The sequence below is a fragment of the Ooceraea biroi genome, chromosome 1 (genome assembly GCF_003672135.1).
Source record: "Ooceraea biroi isolate clonal line C1 chromosome 1, Obir_v5.4, whole genome shotgun sequence".
NCBI classification, from domain to species: Eukaryota; Metazoa; Arthropoda; class Insecta; order Hymenoptera; family Formicidae; genus Ooceraea; species Ooceraea biroi.
This window is the reverse complement of record NC_039506.1, coordinates 18,239,517-18,260,835: the sequence shown is the minus strand read 5'-3', so window position 1 is coordinate 18,260,835 and position 21,319 is coordinate 18,239,517. Positions and strand designations below refer to the sequence as shown.

At 39.1% G+C, this 21,319-nt stretch overlaps 1 protein-coding gene across 4 annotated transcripts in view; it reads left to right on the top strand.

Annotated features, from left to right (window-relative positions):
• Positions 1–20,921, top strand: part of LOC105283320 (dorsal root ganglia homeobox protein) — a 68,068-nt gene extending 47,147 nt beyond the window's left edge. For 2 of the 4 annotated variants that reach the window (XM_011345966.3, XM_011345968.3), the window contains exons 5-7: positions 16,662–16,836; positions 17,484–17,660; positions 18,153–20,921. In XM_011345966.3, coding sequence (XP_011344268.1) covers positions 16,662–16,836; positions 17,484–17,660; positions 18,153–18,325 — 525 coding nt within the window. In that variant the 3' untranslated portion in view covers positions 18,326–20,921. Of the gene's footprint in view, positions 1–16,661; positions 16,837–17,408; positions 17,661–18,152 lie in introns of all 4 variants that reach the window. The other 2 variants (XM_011345965.3, XM_011345964.3) reach the window with 1 other exon arrangement.
• Positions 20,922–21,319: the final 398 nt, after the last annotated feature.

The following is a 21,319-nucleotide window of genomic DNA, read 5'->3' as shown; positions in this document are numbered from 1 at the left end:
GATAGAAATTTTTAAATAGGACTTCATGCAATTACTCGTATTTTTCTTTTTATGCGAAGTATCAATTTCGAGAGTAATAATTGTTTAACGGTAGTACAGAATATTAAATTCTTGTGAAAGGTTCATATCGTGTTTGTCAAATGAACCAGGAAATGAAATTGTAGAGTTTTTAACTGGCTTTTTTTAAGTAGAATATATCAAATATATGTGATATTTATCTTCAGATCATCTCAAAAGTGAAATACTAAAAATAAAGTATTTATTGCTGCTAGATAAAGACTGTCGATAAAGAATTTTCAAACAGTGACACAAATAGTAGCAAATAAGAGTCCAAAGCGAAATTGGTAGTGCGCAAATTGGCAATTGGCAAATTGGACTCGTCATTTTATCAATGAGCAAAAATTTTATTCCGTGTATTTTGAGGCTTTTTTAACAATGATTGATTATAAGGAGATTTGCGGGAAATTGGGATAGAAAGGGGTTTATCTTATTAATGGACTCTCTCGAAAAAAAAGAAACTAAATAAAGGCTCAATTTCTTAAAAAGAAAAACAGCACCGAATGAATGTGCGCGCCTAATATATACAGCACGCATAATTCAACGTCGCTGTAATAGCAGTTTGTAACAGGGCGATCCGATTGGGCAAAAACAGATTTCCGTTTCACGAGCATCGTTGCGGATGTTGAATAAGTTAAAACGACGTTTCGTCGAGTCTCTCGAGCTCTCCCGTGGCTCGCATTAAAAGTTAATGTCACGCGTCTCACGAGCACCGCGGAAAAACAACCTACGGGTGCAATCTACAAAATGGCGGCCTCGCGCTGGCTGGCACTCGTGCGCGGTAATGCGCGAGAGAGAAAGAGAGAGAGAGAAAGAGCACCGCTCGTAAAACGGCTGGGAGCGGCTTCTTGTTCGAATTCGGCCTCATCGTCGAGGAAAACGCTCCTTTAGCACGTAGTCTCTCTGTCGAACGCGTTCGTTGTGGCAGCAGCTACTGTATTATTCGCGGGATCGAACCCGCGAGCCCACCCCGAGGAACCCGTCGTACGGTTGCGCCGCTCCACGCTTTTTAGTATAATAGCCGCACGTGAAGAAGTGACGTACGTAGTTGGGGATGTGAACACCCGGCGAGCGTTCGTGAATTTCTGCGAACGATAATAAAATTCCCAATCGCATTCTCTTTAACGGAATCGGTGTGTGTCGTCTTTACTGAAAGGGAACAATAGAATTACGTGGTTACAGTTAAGTATTGTGCTGTAGTAATTGTTCAGTAAAATTGACGGACAAAACTTATTTGATCTCTGAACGCGAAAGCGGAACAGAAAAGGATGATACTGAGAGAAGACACCGAAACAAATAGGCATCGCTAAACCTCGGGTTTTAAAGAAGATTAATGAAGCTCATTTAGACTCTCAGGAATTTAGTGAAAATCATTGGCTTGGATTCCCATAAGTTATGTGTGACTGATTTAAACAGAGATATTTTTGTTGATTCAAGATACAATAAAGGCGTTCGAGTCGACGAAAGTGTCATCTTTCCCGAACTGTGGGTGTCTATAATGGGTTGGTATTATAAGGTATTATAGTTGGTTAACATAAATATTTAGTACGAAATAACACGATGTCCGACATTCGGATTTCGCGCGCATCGCGCGCGAGAAATGAGCCTGGTCGGTTTCGCCGACAATTAGAGAACGGCAGAGCGGCGGGAAGAAAACTCGTTGGAGGGTATAATTCCCCGGAATGACATAACGAGGAATCGAGTCACGTCCACGCCACTATGACTAAGTCCTCTTCTCTTCCTCCTCCTCTATCCTCTTCGACCTCCGCCCGCGCCTCGTCTTCCTCTATGGAAGTCCTTTATCTCGATCTCTTCGATCTCCACCTACAACGTCCTACGATTTCCCGCCTCCTCGTGAACTTCACGGTGAGAGCGAGTCTCTCTCGAGGAGAGAGAGGGAGAGGGAGAGATAGTCTCGCGCTAAGAAAGGGTAATGGCGCGGAAACGGCTCAAATGAGCCGCGAATTTTCAGCGGGTGGACGAGACTTCCTCCTGTTCCTCGTGTTTATGTTTAGTAGGCACTCATCGTCGTAAGTCGCGGAGAATTATGCCGGGGTATTACCATCCGCACGGCGAATTTATGGTAATTTGCGCGCAATCGGAACCGCGATCCTCCTTTTTACGTCGTCGACGTCGCGTGACATCGTCGCAGGAACAATATATTCACCATACGGTTCCTTGATAAAGCGAATCGCCGCTGCGAATTTTCGGAAAATGAAGGAATTTGCTGTTATCATTGTTGACTTGTTAGCATGCTTTGCATTTTCTGTTGACATCTTATGTTAAACATTATTTACTTTCGTATTCGTGTATTCGTAAAAAACTTCGTTTGGTATTACAATTTAAAATTTCCGCTAAATAATACAAACGATATCAATCACAGACCGCAAATTATTTTAAATCATTAATCAATTTCTGTTCTTCGTTGAAAATTTCGTTTTTGTATCACGAGTCACGCCTGCAAAGGATTAATAAAATAAAGAAGTAACAAAGAAATGGATTCTAAATTAAAAATTCTTTAGTTTAGTTAATCAACTCCATCGTCCTTTATTCAAGATTCCGATCTCCATCGCAATATTTACAATTCCAGTTGCGAAAATAGCATTAATAAAAAGAAAGAAGATATTTGCAAATTATCGACTGTTTTCCAATGCGCTTCACAGTGGGCCAGAAAACTCACAAAAGTGGCAAAAAACCAACACTCAAATTTTTACTCAATTATCACGATATCTTAAAATAGAGTAGTTGAAGTGGCCGTAGCGAAATGTTTTTACAGGTTATTCAATATTTGTTCATATAGGGGCATCATGAACAAGAAAAATGTTATTTGTTTCCTAACGTATTTATAATTTCTTTTTCTCATATGAAAAATTTAGCTTATCACTTTTAAAGGTTTTTCTTTTATGTAATATCAGTATTACGGGTATTTGAATTTGAAAAAGCTAGTAAAGATCTGTGGACGTTAACCTGATTTGAGTATCATGACTTCTTGTGAAATCAATTTTATTCATTTCGCTTTTGTACGGGTTATTGTTTTCCTGCTCCCCGAGACTCCACTTTCTAATCAAAAATTGAAGGTGTCAGGATCTTCATTATAATGTCTACTTTAAACTTATTCGGCGATATTTTGCGAATACTGTAATTTGCTACGTGTACATGAGTTTTAAATCGCATAGATTTGCTACGATTACGCGACTAGATACGTACAATAAGGTGCATTAATTCACGTGATAGCGAATATTTATTAATAGTAATATATTTATTAATGTTAATATATATATTAATATTATATATACAGGGTGTCCCGGGTTTTAACCGACAAACTGCGAGAGCATATTCTACTAGTGGAAATAAGAAAAAATTCTTATATCGAGTTTGCTTAGAAATGCTTTATTACAAAGTTATAAACCAATATTGAAAAGAAATATGAGATAAGTAACAACGGAACATAGTGTAGAATTTGGAAGGTCGAAGATGTTTATGTTACGTGTATTCACATGTATTCATGTTCACTATGTTGAAACGATTCAGTATGATTGTTACTTTCACAACAGTAGCCGTTAGATTTCAATCGTCGTGTCAACTAGCAATTACTATCAGAATGCCAAAAGTGTTTTCAAATGAGGAATACACTGATATTCATTTCGTGTACGGATTCTGTGAGGGAAATGCACGAGCTGCCGTACGAGAGTATCAACGTAGATTTCCTAACAGGAGAGTACAAGATAGATTTAAAGCAACGAATTACTAATTCAGTTACTGAGATGCAACAAAATTTTCAGGAACGTCGTACTGTAACAAATTCTGTACTACGTCGATGTCTAGCTTGTATCGATGTGCAAGGACAACATTTTGAAATGCGTCACTAACTCATTGCGTAGATAATTTATATTTTTGTGAAAAAATCCGTTGTTACTTATCTGATATTTCTTTTCAATATTGGTTTATAACTTTGTAATAAAGCATTTCTAAGCAAACTCGATATAAGAATTTTTTCTTATTTCCACTAGTAGAATATGCTCCCGCAGTTTGTCGGTTAAAACCCGGGACACCCTGTATGTATAATATATAGGTATATATATAATATTAATATATATATGTTAATATATAGAATGCATTTTTTCACGATATAAAGCTAGTTTGACGCATAGACACCAAAGTTTTAAGTTCGACAATTTATCTCACTAGTTTATTTCTCATTGTTCTAAATGTAACAAATAGAAAATATTTTGTCCTACGCAACGGTGCCCCATCTGCTGATAGGCCGCTCTACCGTGCCGGCACTGTCTCTCGCGGCGCTTGTACGCTCCGAGTAGAGAGTAGGAATTTTTGATGTCAGATTCGTTATCAGCAACCTTGAAAACCATTAAATATCAAGTTCCATACAAATCCGATCAAAATTAATAGATATTGACCGCCATATTGGATCCACTAATTTGAATATTGAATTTTCCATGTCAGATTCGTTATCAGCAACCTCAAAACCTCAAGTACCTCGAATTTCAGAAAAGTCTAAAGAAATCTTGAGTTTTGTCCGCTTTTGCATGCTTTCTGGCCCACTGTGCGCTGGTTCGATTCTCCATCGGAGCTCCGTTTTGAAATAGAGATCATTGCGAGAACATGTTCATGATCGCCGGAAACGATCGACCGCGCAACTCGCTATTTTAAGGCAAATGGACGCACGCCGGAAGTCTCGTCGTCGAAAAATTACTTCTTTCCACGAGCTAGCGAGTGACAGGTGGATATCGTGGGTTAAGAACCTCGTGAGGATTCGAACCCGAGTATCTAGAGAAGACGTCAACATCTCCAAAGGTGGGGCTAACGCTAAGTAAATAACGCCGAGACCTGAAATTAGCTATTCCCGACCGGGTAAAATAAATATTTTTACGTCGACCCGTTGTTAAAGGATTATGAAAATCTTCGAAGCTGAATATACACGACGGCTCGATGATCGGGCGGCATGACTACATCGAGCACATCGAAACCGTTTGCGGCGAGTACCGGTTCCTTTTTTCTTCCTTGTTATTTCTCTCATATGCTATCTGTCTTATTTTTAATCGTGATATCACAGTCGCCTTGTGATCGCGAGGAATTATGCGCATGCTTCATGTGCACATCAAATAGATGTAACATCGCTTTTCTCACTTTATTAAAAAAATTGGTTAAAAGGCGGTGTTAAGATTTATGCTCGGTTTTTGTTTAGAAATTTTCGTATAATTATATATTTTATATGTGTTAATAATAGAGCGAGTAATAAGAAGTAAACGCAAGAATGTGAAATAAAATGCGTCATGTAATTAAAATGTTCTCATAAAAGATCATATAATTTCATACTAAAAATTATGGAGATGCCATTATACTAAACTTGAAAAAGCAGTGTTTTTAATTATTCATGAGACCAACAGAAACGGAGAAAGAAAAAGAGAGAGGGGGCGACGAAATAAAGTTTTGAGCACGTTTAATGGATGAAAGCGGGCACCACACAGTCCTCCATTCAAGACTTTTATTTAACGTCAGATTTTATTACTTTTATTTTATTTACTTTTATCTATTTCGAAATGCGGATTAGCTCTCTTTCTTTTTTTAATTCCGCGAGAAAAGTCGACCGCATACGGGCTGACACGTGCACCACGGGCATCCCAAAATGCACGTTGTACATCCCGACGAACCGAAACCACGTGTTCACGCATAACGAGATATCCAGAGAGCCAGTTTCCGGCGCCACTGACCGATTATTGATTTTATCCTTTGGATGTCTGCAACCAGCGAGGTGACGGGTGCGCGCGTTTACGTATCCGCATGCATGCGTGCGTGCGTGCGCAAGTGCGTGAGTCTCGTCTCACGCGTGTGTGCGTGGATGTGCGTGATACGGGGTGATGTACGAGGGGTGACAAAGCTACGAACGCATTAAATACTTGAGGGCACAGTGTCCTGATGAGGACAACCGTGCGCGCTAATGTGCGTACACACGTATAGTGTATACGGTGTGCCGCCGCCAAATTGATTGTGTCGAAAATCCGAGAGAAAAGCCTTCCCCTTGTCTTTTATGTGACGCGCGCAGCGATCGCGCTGCCGCGAACGGCCGCTGCGTTCAAAAACGTAGACGCAAAAGAGAGAGTGGCCTTTTGAGTTTTAATTTTCGTTACCTGTACTTTTATGCGTCCTTTTTTAACGTATTACGCTTCATACGTATACTTTTTGCCTTAGATTTCTTCGCCTTTGTATTGTTTTACTTCTTTTAACTTTCTTTTCTTCTTGCTAGTTGAGCGAGTCGCTTAAAGTTTCGACACGCGTTACGCGTTTAATTTATACTTTTAAGTGTGCTTTAATAAAAACACAATTTCGTTTCAATAAAAATTATTAACGTAATTCTCTTATATCTCGTTTCAATTCTTCATGTATACCTAATAGTTGTATAACTATTCCGCTCTACTACACATATGTAAAATAAAACAAGAATCTCGTAACGACCGGAGCGTCACGCACGACACCACGCGTCAAGTCGACATCCACGAAGTCACGTACGCGATAAAAGAAAATTATACGCCGCATGGGCTTATTTCGACCCCTGGATCGCGCGGACCGGAGGCTAAATTGCGATTCCGCTCGCCCAGCACAGGAAAGTAGGTCGAGACTTTATTATGATGCCGCGAGAAGAAGAGACGAGCAAAACGGAAAGAGAAAGAGAAAGGAAGAAAGAGAGAGAGGCAGCCCGGGGGAATCAAATTAAAAGCGAATTAGAGAACGCGGCGCGCGTGTGATTCACCACGCGAGCATTCTCACGAACGAAACGAGCCATAATCTCCTCGAACGGCACCATGTACCCTAACTTGGCAGCTATCATTCGCGCACGCTGCCGGAGCCGTCGTCACCCTCGCGCGTCCAATACGGCGGGCCAAGCAAGCCCGTAATAGGGTTGCGACGACCGTTGGTGATGGTGGTGGCATCGGCCTCATGAATTTTCTATCGTTCGTTGTCGAAATGATTAAATGCTTCTCGTGGAAGGCGCCCTTTCGACTTCTGCGTGTTTAGCGCGACGGCGACAAGTGGCACGCGCAGCCCACCCCCTCTCGAGAAGAACGCGATCATCTATTATTTATATTAATAGGCGATCTCCCCTGACAATCCGGGGATGACGAAGGGGCGCCCGCGCGTTCTCTCGCGCGTTGTGTGGTGAGCGGAAAGCTTCGAGCACCGGATGCACCGCGCGGTCTCTCACGTCGTCCGATCGAGCATTAAACGCATCGTTCGTTCCATTTCTAGGGAAACCTCGTCGCTAATTTTCTGTGTCCAACGCCGTCTGTTTGCGCTGAATAGAAAAATATAGTTAAATAAATGGCAACAAGAATTTTGTGTAAATCATGTCATTTATTATGACAATTGTACGTAATGTGGAATTTTTCGATGATGTGCAAAGCAAGGAAACATTTTCTTCACAGTAGGAAGAGTGGAGTGTGGTAGTTATGCATAAATAATTATATTCGTACTCTTGTATTAAGTTTTATATCCACGTATAATTATTCTGATAGGAGAGAAAAAAATTCTCTGCATATTGTTTTAGATGTTCTGTAGATCTTGAGTGGAAAGTTGAGTGAGAAGTTATTTAAAGAATGCATCATTATAACATTATAACTTATAGACGATAGAAAAACCTGAAATTTATATATTCAATTTGTTAATAAAAGATTTTAATAATGAAATATTATTTGTGTTACAAAATAAAGTTTATTAGATTTATTGTCGCAAGTAAGAATCAAGAGACACGGTAGCGCACACGCGAAGCGACGCGTGAGCGGCGAGATCGCCCCGTGATGTACGCGAAGTAGCTAGCTGCGCACCATCGATTATCAGATCTCAATAACGGTTGAACGGACCAAGTTCGTAATAGGCTTAATTGCCAGCTGAGGGTCATTTACGTTAGTAAACTGTTTTTATTTTTGCTTTACGTGCTCTACAAGTGGAGATATTTTGATGCAAAGTCCAATTATCAAAATTTATATAAGACATATACAGGATGTCTGTCCATAAATGTCTGGACAAATATTTTGTAACTGAAGTTTAAAGAAAGATTGAAGTTACAAGAAAGTTTAATAAGAGATATGGGTTTAATTCGCAACACAAAGCACATGTAAAAAATATTTTTTTCTCAAGTTATGAGAACCACCATCGGTTTTTTAAACTGATAATTTACGGTAATTTCCAGTAATATTTGTAAAGTAAAAGGGAATTTATTTAAATTTTAAATAATAATATTTAAAGAATGCTTGAAAAAAGACCTAAATTTCGCATATATAGGGTATGTTCCACTTGGTACTTGCGACGTCATTCTGTCTTTATTGCTCGTTGAATATTGAACAAAGATAGAATGACGCTCGCTTCATTGCGAGCGCTAAGTGGAACGTACCCCTAATAATTATGTCCAATCACGTCCTATATAGCACACAGTACAAATTGATTAATTCTTGTAATAATGAAATACAATAACATAAATTCGAGCAAGAGAATACATAAATTGATCTACTTTAATGTAATTTAATTTAATTTATATAATTATACAATTACATGTTGTATTCAATACATTACATAATAATAATATGTAATTATAATGTACATTATTTTATTAGTATAAGTTACATTATTCTATATTTGCACTATTACTGGAAATTACTGTAAATTACCTCTGCGTAATCGTTAATAACCCTTACTAGTTAACACGGCTTTAAAAGAAGATAAAAAAAGAGGAACAGCGTAAGTGTTGGTAGAGAAGTTTCTCTCTGCGAAGTTTCACTGACAAGTGAAATGAGAAATCGACGATTATGCAATCAATCTCTCTCTGCTTCGTACGTAGTCGTATGACTAAACCTAGTTCGACCGCTCGGGGTTAACTTTTATGACCGATTAGTCACATGAGACGACGATCTTTTTCTTTCTCTCTCTCCCTTTCCCTTAAATTATTCTCGTGGAATCCGTATATCGCGAGGAGGGATTTCTCGGTGATTTTCGGGACGAAGGCAACTCGCCACCGCGACGCGCTGCTCTTGCCGCTCGTAAAAACCACCGACAAACAAAGCGATGATTTCCGGATGGGCGCGTTCCACCCCAAAAATTGACCAATAATGCACATCGCGCACGGAGTATCCATTCGGGTCGGGCTCTCGGATGCGGCGTAACGGGTGGCGAATAAATAAAGGCACCCGGCACGAAAATCGGGGACGTGGCGCGTATCCTTGGCGTTTTGGGCGTTGCGGCGCTGTCGGCGCGCGGAACCGCTTATAAATTCTAATAAAGCCCGCTCGCGGTCGCAGGAAAACACGGCGAATCGCCGGGAAATTGGGGGGATTGGACAGGGGGGAGATGGAAGGGCACGCCGTCGACGACGACGACGACGACGACAACTCCGAACAAGGGGAATACTGCCGGCAGCAGATATAAATCTCGCCTAACCGAATTAAGTTAGAAGCATGGGCCGAAGTTTCGCCACGCCCACGCCGCCGATGAAACGCTATCGAAACCGAGTCTGCGTGGTGAAAATCGTGAACGCGGCGGAGAGAAATGAGAAAGTACAGAGTGGGCACCCGATGTACGCCAAAAAGGCAGTTTAATAAGAGAAAATGTGTTGCAAATATGCGTGTATATTATTATATATAAAAATGTCGAGTAATAATATGTTAGATGTCCCAAAAATTCTTGGTCTTCAGATAATAACTTGATGGTTTCTAATTTCTGATATCTAATAATAATACATCAATTTTTTGCAACATTGAGGAGAGGCTATTTTTATTTTAATTATGAAATTAAAAATGCATGCGGAAGAAATTGTATATGTTACATACATTTATTTAAATAATTATCTACGTAAAAGAATATGATTGAAAATATGCGTGGAGTTATACGTGGATGATAATTATAAATACGCATAATAATTATAAATATACGTACGGTTTTAATTATATTTATACAAATTATATTACAGTTACGAAAATACACAAATTCTTCTCTTTATTTTAAATAAATTATTTTTTATTATTTAATAATGATATGATTTAATAAAAATATTTTTTTATGAAAACATACAATAACATTTAATATCTATCACTATTAGTAGGTATTCTTATAAGAAAAATCTTTTTATCCCAAATTTCCAGTATAAAACATACTTCTTTGTTCCGTGCCACATTCTTTCTCCACAAATTAAAAATTATTCAGCCCCTTCTCGTCCACTTCTTCCACACACGAACAGATTAATACTTAACAAAATTAATTAACCAAAGTGGTATTATTTTCTCGCTGTCCAAACGTATCGACCATATCCCGCGTCTTAATTCACGGTTGGCCACGGTTGGTCGGCCGGCCAGTCGGCGCCATTAATTTATCGCGCTTCATTACTTTGACGCACTATTGAATTCACTTGTTAATGCGTCGGTTCGTCTGAATTATTTCCTGCTTATCGACGTCGAGTGATCGCTAACGCGCACGTCTCTCCCTCCCCAGGGCCACCCCCGTCGCTCGGCAAGTGTCCCACGTAATGATGTCCTGACGCGTGCCGTTTCGCAGCATGGGGCCTTTCCCCGGTGCGATCCGTCTTAACTATTTACCAGCCGATGACCAAGGGAGGCACCGGCGTGACTAGGCCGCTTGTCTCTCTGTGCGCGTATTATTTGTGGCAAATAAGTCATGCGTTCCCGAGGGACGTGTATTGCGCGCGGGCGCGCGTCTCTATCTCCCCCTCTCCTATTCCTCGCTTATTTGCTTAAGATTAATTGGTTTATGGGTAATGGCGAACGGGATTGTGGGAATTCGCGTGACGCGAATGCAACTACGGCGTATCCCCTCAACTCTTGTAATCCTTGTGCTTCAAATTTAGAGTAATTCGCATGCGGAATGTCGTCCAATATGCATGTGGATGATGATATCAACCTCGCGCTTCATACAGTGTGTACCGTTAATAGTGTTTACTGGTCGCACAGCGAATTGAAATTTTGAGCCACGCAGATAAATTAATCTGGAAAGCGCAACAGGAAAATAGAAAGTATAATAATTGAATGGTCAAACAGAAAATTGAACCGTGCAAATAAATCAATCTAGAAAAGATTAGTTTAATAAAATTAAAGGTGCAATAGTTGCATGCTAGATTAATGATACTTTTATTTTTACTTGAACAATCACACTACTATATCCGGTTACTTCTTTCGCCAAAATCAGGCAGACTAATTTTCAACATAGAATTAGTCAACGTCAAGATGAGAGGTCAAAGCTTACATTCTAGCAATCGATATTTCTCTCTTTTCGATGTGCCGCTGAATGCATACGAAAATCGAGAATTATCGTCTATGTATTTTATATGTATATGCAGTATATGTTTTATATATTTACATTTATTTGCATTACTGGACACCCTGTATAACGAGCCCGTTTAATACATGTTAATTGTTCACGTTTTAATCGTTTTGATCAATGAGTCATGATATTCGCGACTTATTTGCGCTGTGCCGTTCCGCACATTTGCATAGAGAAATTCCTTCCATTTGATGTTACAATATACCAGGAATCGGTGATAATTTTGCGAAACTATATATATAACGACCATTTATATATGCATATATTTGGGCGCTGCAGCTCGACCGGCGCTAATAATAGCACGAAAATTATATAGCTGTAAATTATTTAGGTAGTTTCGTTATATTCCGATACAACCGCGCTTATGCATCAGCCGCCGCATCGGAGTCATCTTTCCCGCGCATAATATCGCGTTACCACAAGTAATGAGATTTCACTGCATATCGCCATTACCATTCTATTAGTAACTAGATGTGCACGTGCGCACAACGTTTCTTTTCTGTGCATTATTTACAGTCTTGTTTAGATTTATTATTACAAAAATAATAACTCTTTTATTTGAAAGATAAGAGCCTTTTCTTGAAAAAATATTAATGACGGTAATGAAAATATCTATTAACATATATAACATAATGATCTCAAGTTTTGTATCATGCAAGTATTAGTTTTGAATCAACGCATTTATTTCCTTTATTTTTTAGAAAAACTAGAAAGACAATCATCCACTTTTCATGTAGAATAATTAACCCGTTGCGTTTATGTAATTCTATGATAATATGAACTAACACGCGCGCGAGTTCTGTTGTGTATAAGCCAGAGCACATTCGTTAACATTCTCCTGATTACAATACACGACTATAATAATATAAATTGTTTTACGTTATATAAATTTATAACACTTCTTGGAGTATTTCTCAGCTTTTATCTTTATCGGATATTCTTCCGATCTCATATCCTTCATTACAAACTGCAAGCTCATTATAAAACAGAGGGCAATCCGACTTTAAGGACTCATACATGTCGTACTGTGCCTTTTGCGTGGCGCGCGCGCGTGCACGCAACGCAGCTGAACATCCAAAATGCGGCGGGCGGGCGTACCCACGGCACGATACGCCGAAGGTATCGACAAGCGGCGTAACAGTGAACGCACGGGAATACACCGACACTCGGGGGAAGCGGAGGAGAAAAGTCGCATTGAAAGGCATCCGCAGCGATAGAGTCCGTCTTAAAGGAGGAGAGGATCGATGTGATGGCGGTGAGCGCGGGAAGCGAGAACGGAGGTGTCATTTCGCGGAGCATCGGGGATTGGAAATCGGGTATCCGGATTATCCTTTGGCATCTCCCGGTATATCACGGGAACGCAGTGCCGAGTTAAGGCGGGACAGCCGAGCAGAGGGAGGAAAGGAGAGAGGGGGTGGCAAAGAAGGGGCGCACCGAGGCCGCGTTGCTGCCGAAGCAGCGGTAGCAGCAAGACGGCAGTGGAGGAAGATCCTTTATCATCGCCTTGGCTCGAAGGAGACCGAGGAACCCCGACAGAATCCACCATCCTCCCTCCCTCTCCCCCCGGCCGTCGCGATCCTTTTCCCCTTTCATCCTCCCCCTTTTCTGCTCCCTTCCTCTTGTACTGCTTCTGCTTTTCCTCCTCCTCCTTCTCCTCTTCTATGCTCCCTTTATTGGCACACCCGGTATAATAAGGAGCGTATTTAGTCGGCCATGCGCAGTACTGCCTGTTGGCGTATCATCGATCAGACCGGCGACTGACTATTGGACCAAAACAAGAGGACGAGAATGGAAATGGGAATAAAGAGAGGGGTACCTCTCTCTGAGCTGGCTCGGGCAGAAAGCACAACGAGGACAGCGGCGGAAAAAGCGGGGAGGGCGGGACACTGGTGGAATGGGAGAGGACCGTCTCGCGGGGAGGAACGGAGGGTGATTCCTGGCTAGAGTTAGACAAGCAAATGGAGAGAATTCCGTAAAGTCGGGATAACACGGGAGAAAAAGACGACGGGAGAGAACAAGCGGGAAAGAGACGTCGACAATATAAGATGCGCATAAAAGGAGAATAGGGAGAAGATAAGATCTCCGCTTGCTCACTTCTTGCTGCGACACACTCGAGTTAGATGCCGTTGTATTGAAACATATCGAAATGGAAACGAAATTGAAGAATTGTCGTCAAATGTTACGAAGCACTACGCGACGACGATTCTGGGAAAGAATTCAGATGTATCTTTATTAATAAATTTATCAAATCTGTATGAAAGATTTCCATTCTAAGATATTTCATAATTTTTGAAATATGTATATAAAATATAGATATTTATGTATCTAACAAGAGAACCTCTCGAACCCGAAAATTGCGATTTTAGTGACACTTTGCATAGATATTAGGTAAATAGATGAATTTAGAAATTTTCCGCTGCGACTAAAAAACGGTTTGAAGTGGTGTAACTACCCTTCAAAGATATAGAGGCTTTCAATTTTTTTCAATATATCTCGTAAACCAAATAAAATATCAAAAAATGTTTTATACAAAAGTTTTGTAGAAAAAATAGCTCTATTTAACAACACCACTCATTTTTCGAAAAAAAAAACAAAAAAAAACGTTACGTTATTGAGAATAATTTATCACGTATTAATATAATAAAGAAATAGAATTATCACTAACAATAATTTTAAAAAATCATTAACAATAATATAGGAATTACTATAAAGAAAGAAAAATGTTTTCTAATCGTGGAAGAAATTTTTCTCAAGAGACAAAATGACTAATTCAAATGTGTTCGGTGTGCTTACAGTAGTAGATAATTCCAAACTTAAATTTGGTGACAAAAGTCACCTGTTATAAATGGCTGGTATAAACTTCTTATTTCATCATTGAAATGAACCACACAATTATTATATCGTCGCTAACAGGCATTATCCATTAGTATTACAATGAGTGTCTTGGACAAAGCTTTGCCACAGCCGAATCTCGGAAGGAATCTCGAGAGAATCGATCTCGCTAATCGCGTTACACAGAATGGAGCGACGGTGGCAGAAGACCGAGATTAAGAATCGCTCGGCGCGTCCCTTGTTTCCCTTCTTCGAGATCCGTAAGGGACATGTATATGTATAATAAGGCTGGTGTATATGCATGATAAGGCTGGGTGACACAATGTTCCAAGGATAATTGGAGATCTCGTTACTTCCCACCGGTAACTTCAATTTGCGATCGACCGATAATGAGATATCGAATCCTCCTCCTCTATCCTTGATCTCTTCCTTTTCCCTCTTCCTTCTTTCCCCTCTCCTTTCCTCACTCTGGCGTCTTAGCCGATATCTCACAGCTTTCTCGGTTTACGTTCAGACAACGGCGATGGCATATTTGGTGTCTCTTAGACACTTATTAAATACTCCGTTCCTTTTCTCAGCATGACGGTCTCAATGTTATCATGTTTCACAATGAAGAAATGAGAAATTGTACGATCTGTCCGTTCGTTCACGCTTTCTTTTGATATGACTAATGTATCATAATTAATATATGATCATTCTTTTCACTGTGTAAGAAGTTAGGAGATTGAAAAAATTGTTACTATTGTAAAAGTATCAAAAATTGTTAAGAATTTATGAAAAAAAACGATATCAATACTATACAGTATGTTAGAAAGTATTATATTACATTATATTATAAAATAATATATAACATATAAAATGAAGTTACGGCATGCAATATTACAAAATACAATGTGTAAAATAATTTAATCTTTTTCAAGAAAAGACCATTAACAATTTACGTGCGTCAGAAACAAGGGATACACTTTTACTTTAGATACAGAGCACAATTAATTGTAAGAACACAAGATGTCGATTATCTGATGTTTTCCGAAAGTTTAATGGTTCCCGTTATCATGCGTTTTTGCGTGTAAATCGATCGCGCGAAAAACCGCGCGCGCGTATCTGTTAAAATCTAAACGAAAGATAATTTCTGGGTGGCAGTGCAAATTGACAGGGCGACGCGTTCCATTCATTCAAATTACGTACCGATTCTGCCAGTGACTTTGGCATTGTTGCTGCAAATTGGTCCACGCCCTAGCCTCTGACGTCCCTTTTCCACCGGGCGTAACATGCGTTCGCAGAACGAATTGGTGCGTGGGTCCAGCTTTTTAAATAACATTCTAAAATTGTCACGCACCTTCCTTTGTGTGTGCCTTTACATATACATATATGTATGTATATATATATATATGTCAGAAAATAAATAACTCTTAAATAGAAACTTATCATTTACATACTAAATTTCTATTTATTTGATTTATAAACGTCATAATCATGTTAACTCTGTATTGTATTAAAATAAATCGAGATACTGTTTTACATAATATTTTTCTAATAATACATAATTACTATATATATATACACATGAAATATATAAATATGTGTGGATGAATTTTACATATTATATACACATATATGTAAATATATAAAATTTTTCTTAAAAAAATCAATACTATAACAGTGTAAAATTTTTGTCGAAAGGATAGTTGTTTATACGCTCTGCGTGCATATTTAGTAAAACTATTTCCCTTCACAATTAACGGATCAACGAGTCGTAAACAAGTACGTCTAATTTGTTGAACAGAGTGACGCTTGTTATTCCTCGGAAACGTGGTTTATTACGTGCAAGTGTGCATCGAGAAAGCGGCACGCGTCTTCGCCGTAGGAGGTCGGATCATCAAGATTGCTAACAAGTAGCCTAACGGGCATGAAAAATAGGATGGCAGCTCTCGAGGTGGCCGTTTGCGAGCATGATAATTAACCATACAACAGTATGTGGCGCGTGTCATGCGAGTACTAATTGGATAAAGTAACCGATCGTCCGGCACGATCATAGTCCTCCAATTAGGGAATAATGCGACCGAGATAACTGATATATAAATATTTTTTTAACGCTGCGATAAATTGGCCACTCTTTTGCCGCTAAAGTTTGCATCTTTATACAGTTTTAATATTGATATTCTTATAGTTAACGAAATTGGGATTTGAAATAATAGCATAACTATGGAATCCATAATATAAAATAAACGTAATATAAAATACAAATAACTATATAGTAATTGTAAAATATCTAATAAATACAAACCACGTGTAATATTTTCAATTAATTGTTAATTAATTATACCTGTAAGATATAAAAGTAAAGTTTTTGTTCTGCGAATTGAACTTCAATTATCAGATTCTTCGACGTGTAACTAAATTATTCTTTCTAAATATCCTTTAATTTCTTTTAGGTATGGTTTCAAAATCGGAGAGCGAAATGGCGTAAGACGGAGAAATGTTGGGGCAGAAGTACCATTATGGCAGAGTATGGTTTGTATGGAGCAATGGTCCGACATTCCTTACCACTTCCGGAAACGATTTTGAGAAGCGCCAAGGAGAACGAATCCGTTGCACCGTGGCTGCTAGGTAAGGGTTAACACATATTTTATTGAAACAATTATTAAACTAATTTCGAATGCATACAAGCTCGTGTCTTTTCTTAAATTTGGGCTGAGACTTAGTTTTATTCCAAATTATAATCCAATCTTAGTTTTGTAAAACTGAGTAAAAAGATTGCACTAATATTTATAACTTCGCTTAACGAAAAAAGCTAACAAATCATTCGTCATTCGAAGAAAATATGTTTATGAATATAAGCATGATGTAATATTTTCGAGATCCAAATTATTTGCTTTATTAATTTGTTAATAAAGCAAATAATTTTATCAATTTTTTTATTAATAAAGATGTACGTAGCATATTAAAAATCTTTTTAATTAGTGCAGTTTTGCTATTTTCTCCAACTTGCGCGCGCGATGTAACTAACCAGAAATATAATTTATTATTAAAATAAAAATAAACATGTAAAGAGCATAAAACATTATTATTATTGAAAATTGAAAACGTAACTTCTTTCCTATTTTCCTGTTTCAATAAGATCATCCAACTTAAAACGGTCCGACAAATTTCGAATATTTTTTTCTGTTGGTTTCTATCAGCTCAATCATCTAAGACAAGCAGCTTTAAGCAAGATTTCGAATATAATCAAGAACTCATTGACTGTGGACCTGTAGGGATGCATCGGAAATCGATCGAGGCAGCGGAGCATCTGAAATCTGGTGGCGAGGACAGTGGCAACGATCAGAACGGAAGCGGAAGCAGTCCCCATCATAATCATCATCAAGGAGGACCAACCAGTTCGGAGAGCGGACAGGAGAGTCAAGACGGTATGGGACCTTCATCATCCACCAGTAAGTCTTGCCGTGGCTAAATACTATACGTCGAATTCAAGACAGAAATACCCACTAAAAAAAACTTCACAAAGGTGAAGAAATACGCCAAGTACATAAAAAGTCCCAACTTGTATACAACAAAAAGTTTAACAAAATATTTATTATAAAAATCAAATTTGTTACGTACTTGGCGTCGCGACGCTATCGCGTCGCTTGATAAAGCAATATGATTGTGAAATTAAATTACTATTAGATCAATAGTTTCGTTATAATATTTCTTTTATAATTAATATTGATTATATTACATAAATTTTTTCCAAATAAATCTATTAGAGTAAATATAGTAAGACAAAAATAAAGGCAGAAACATATAATAAAGCGATGAAAAATGGAATAATTCTGATAAAAAAATAAAACTAAATGAGAAAATTGATAAATTGTAGAAAATAAAAAAGCTATGTAACCAGGTATTGCTGACGTTTGATTAATCACGCGTTGTTGCGTTTGCAGGCGTTGTGCAACAACAAGATACGGAGCAACTCAGAAACGAAAGTATCGCTTGCTTAAGGGCGAAGGCGCAGCAACATCAGCTACAACTGAGCCTGCAACCGACGTCGGCACCGTCTAACGGATCGTATCCGCCGGCGCCACAGTCCAGTGCGCTGCACGCTGCCTCGGTTTAATCGCGCCAACCGCATGGACACTCTCCTCTGAATTAGTTCCGCGTCCGATATATATTTTTGCTGCCGGCGCGGAATCCCGCTCGGCGCGTGTCGCAGACAGACAAAGATCGATGGCGATCCGATCTTCGATACGAGTGATATTTTTTTAATGAGTATCTTATGGCTAGGACCCGCTCAAGAGGTTCGAGATGACTCTCGCGAAAAGTTCTTGTGACGAGAAAGAGGTCCCGAGTGATTAGCGAGTCTCGGCGAGATCGCTGAACGCAAACTGAGAAACGTTCCTCCGCCGCCGTTGCCGCGTGCGCGATTTATTCACGGTGATCGTGAATGAATGCACGATGAGCGGAGTGAAGGCAAAAGGACGTAGATACGTACCGAGCACAACGAAACAAACATGGCGGGACTAGTAGTCGGTTGAGTAGACCGATTCGCGCGAGCACGTTTTCCGGAAACTTGAGACGTTTCCGCGTGTCTCGCGCGATAATCGGGCAGGCCTATGCGTTACGCAGATTGGCACCTGAGTAAATTCTCCGCAACGACTTGACGTACAATGATGCTTTAAAGGCGCTGGGAAGAAAAGGTCGGGAGGAGGACAAGATTGGACGGCACGCCGTCGATAGCGCCGGAACGAATGATGACACTAACTGTAAGCTTAATTCTCATCAACGAAATAGTAGCCTACTGATGACCGGTACAATGAAGAATTATCGATTGAGAGGATCCCGCCGTCGACGATCGCAAGGACGAATTCTTCCAGCAAAGGGAAGGGAATTGTTCCAATGAAGGTCGCCGACGAAGGAGCGAGCGTAAATTTCTTCTCCGATTAATCAGCAGATCGTGAGCAAATTGGAAAACTACCTAATTAGCGACTATAATCGCTTTTAATAGCGCAGCGTGTGTGTGCGTGTGCGTGAGTATGGATGCGTGCGAGGAAGAGAAAGAGAGACTGAGCGAATATATGAAACGTCGGAGATTACGTCAACCTGCAACGAATGTCGAGCAACGCTAAACGAACGGTTAAAGAAATAGAACGAGGAGAGAACGGAGCTCGTGGGACACTTAGAGCAAGATAATAACAGATTATACATACGCATACATCGAAAGAACAAAAAACGGAAAGAAAACAATCCCGAAGAATTTTACAGTACGTACGTAAAGAACGTCCCGAAAAAAACTTACGTATTTAAGACACCTGCAAATCATCGAAAGCGAATATAATCACTAAACTCGCGTGTATATGAGAAAGGTAGCATGTGTGTGCGTATATGTGTGTACGAGAGAGAGAGGGGAGGGATAAAAGAGCAAAGGAGAGAGAGAGCAACAGAACGAGAGAGAGAAAGAAAAGAGGGAGAGAGCGAGAAGAAAACATACAAGTCAAAGATTTATTAGCAAAGACTTCCTATATCCAAGTACTTAAGAGAGAAACGTAACTGTTGTCAAATGTGCAATATATCGGTATAAGTTTTAGTTTGGTAAGAACATTATACTTTAGTAACACGGACACGTCTGTACGCGAGGCGATCGTGACGGCGCCGGCGTCTCGTCGGGCGATTAAATGAACAAACGAATTTTTGCAATATATTATACTTGCGTTCATCGACGACCGCGCGAACTAGGAGTTCATGGAGGATGTCGGCCTTCTTCTTGCTTTCCGCGCGTCTCTTCTGCGAGCAAACTCGTCCGCGCGTCTTGCACCCTGTCGTCCCGGGACGCCCGCCCGCTCTGTATATAAAAATATAAATAAAAAAACTATATAAATATAAATATATATATATATATATACAAAATATAAAAAGATGAAATAAAATTAAATGTGGTTGCGAGATACGCTAAGCCGGACGAAGCTCTTTTCGCGAGCTTGCGAGTTTGAGGGTTTGCGAGAGCTTTAGAGAGAGGAAGTATAATTAAGAGGTATAAATATTTAAGCTTAATATTATTAAATCTTTGTGGAATTGTAAATCAAATAATATGACAATGCGATTTTAACTTATTTTTTCGACTATTTGCTGTACTACTCTTCTTTTTATTTACTCATTTACTGAGAATTTTTTAACTCTACTATCCGCACGCAGTACGTTGCATTTTGGATCGTGTAATATGATAAACAAAATAGTATTGAAGTTATTACAATTGTTAAAATAAAACAACATGAAAAATGATTAAGATAGTTGTTTTTGCAATGATAATTGCACATGTGATACGCGAATATGATACTTTTATATGATTTTCCGTAAGAGCGACGATGTGGATCGTCGAATTTTGGCTTTCCCTCGAATGATATTTTCGCGCGAATCTTCGATCGAGCGAAACGTTTCGTCTGGCTTAGGGCCACCAAGTTATTACACGTAACGTAACATGTTATAATTTAACAGACTCGATCACATGGAAAACGACGAAATAACCACACGTTCTTTAGAAGAAGAAAAGAAGAAAAAGAGCAAATCAAGAGTCATAATGAAAGTGATATCGCTGTTATCACGAAAACGCACTTAACGGCGCGCTTCGGATCTGCAGCGAATTCTCTGTATCCGAATGCCCCCAACGCATGCATAGTAGTCGGCTAGTATACGTAATAAATAAAGTTTCTGAACAAATATACGCATTGACGTTCATTATATCTTCCCAGCAACGACGAAACAATGTTACTTTGCAAATCTTTTTTTATTTTCGTAAAACATATTTTATTGTACAAAAAAATGTAATAATTATGATATTTGCAAAGTAATTTTGTTCATACTTATAGATGAAATAATGTTGATGAAAAATACATTCAAAAAGAAGAATGCACAGTCCAATAATACGTACCACGTTCTACGATTCATCATCATGTCTTGACGGATGAGTGTATGCATTCTTATCATTTTTCAATAGCGCAACAGTTTAAGGAAGGCGATGCTGAACATCGTATTGAATTTTATCTTAGTAATTGTTGAGTCAACAAAATAGAGATAATGGATTTTGCACCCGTATTTTATTCATCGATGAATCTACACG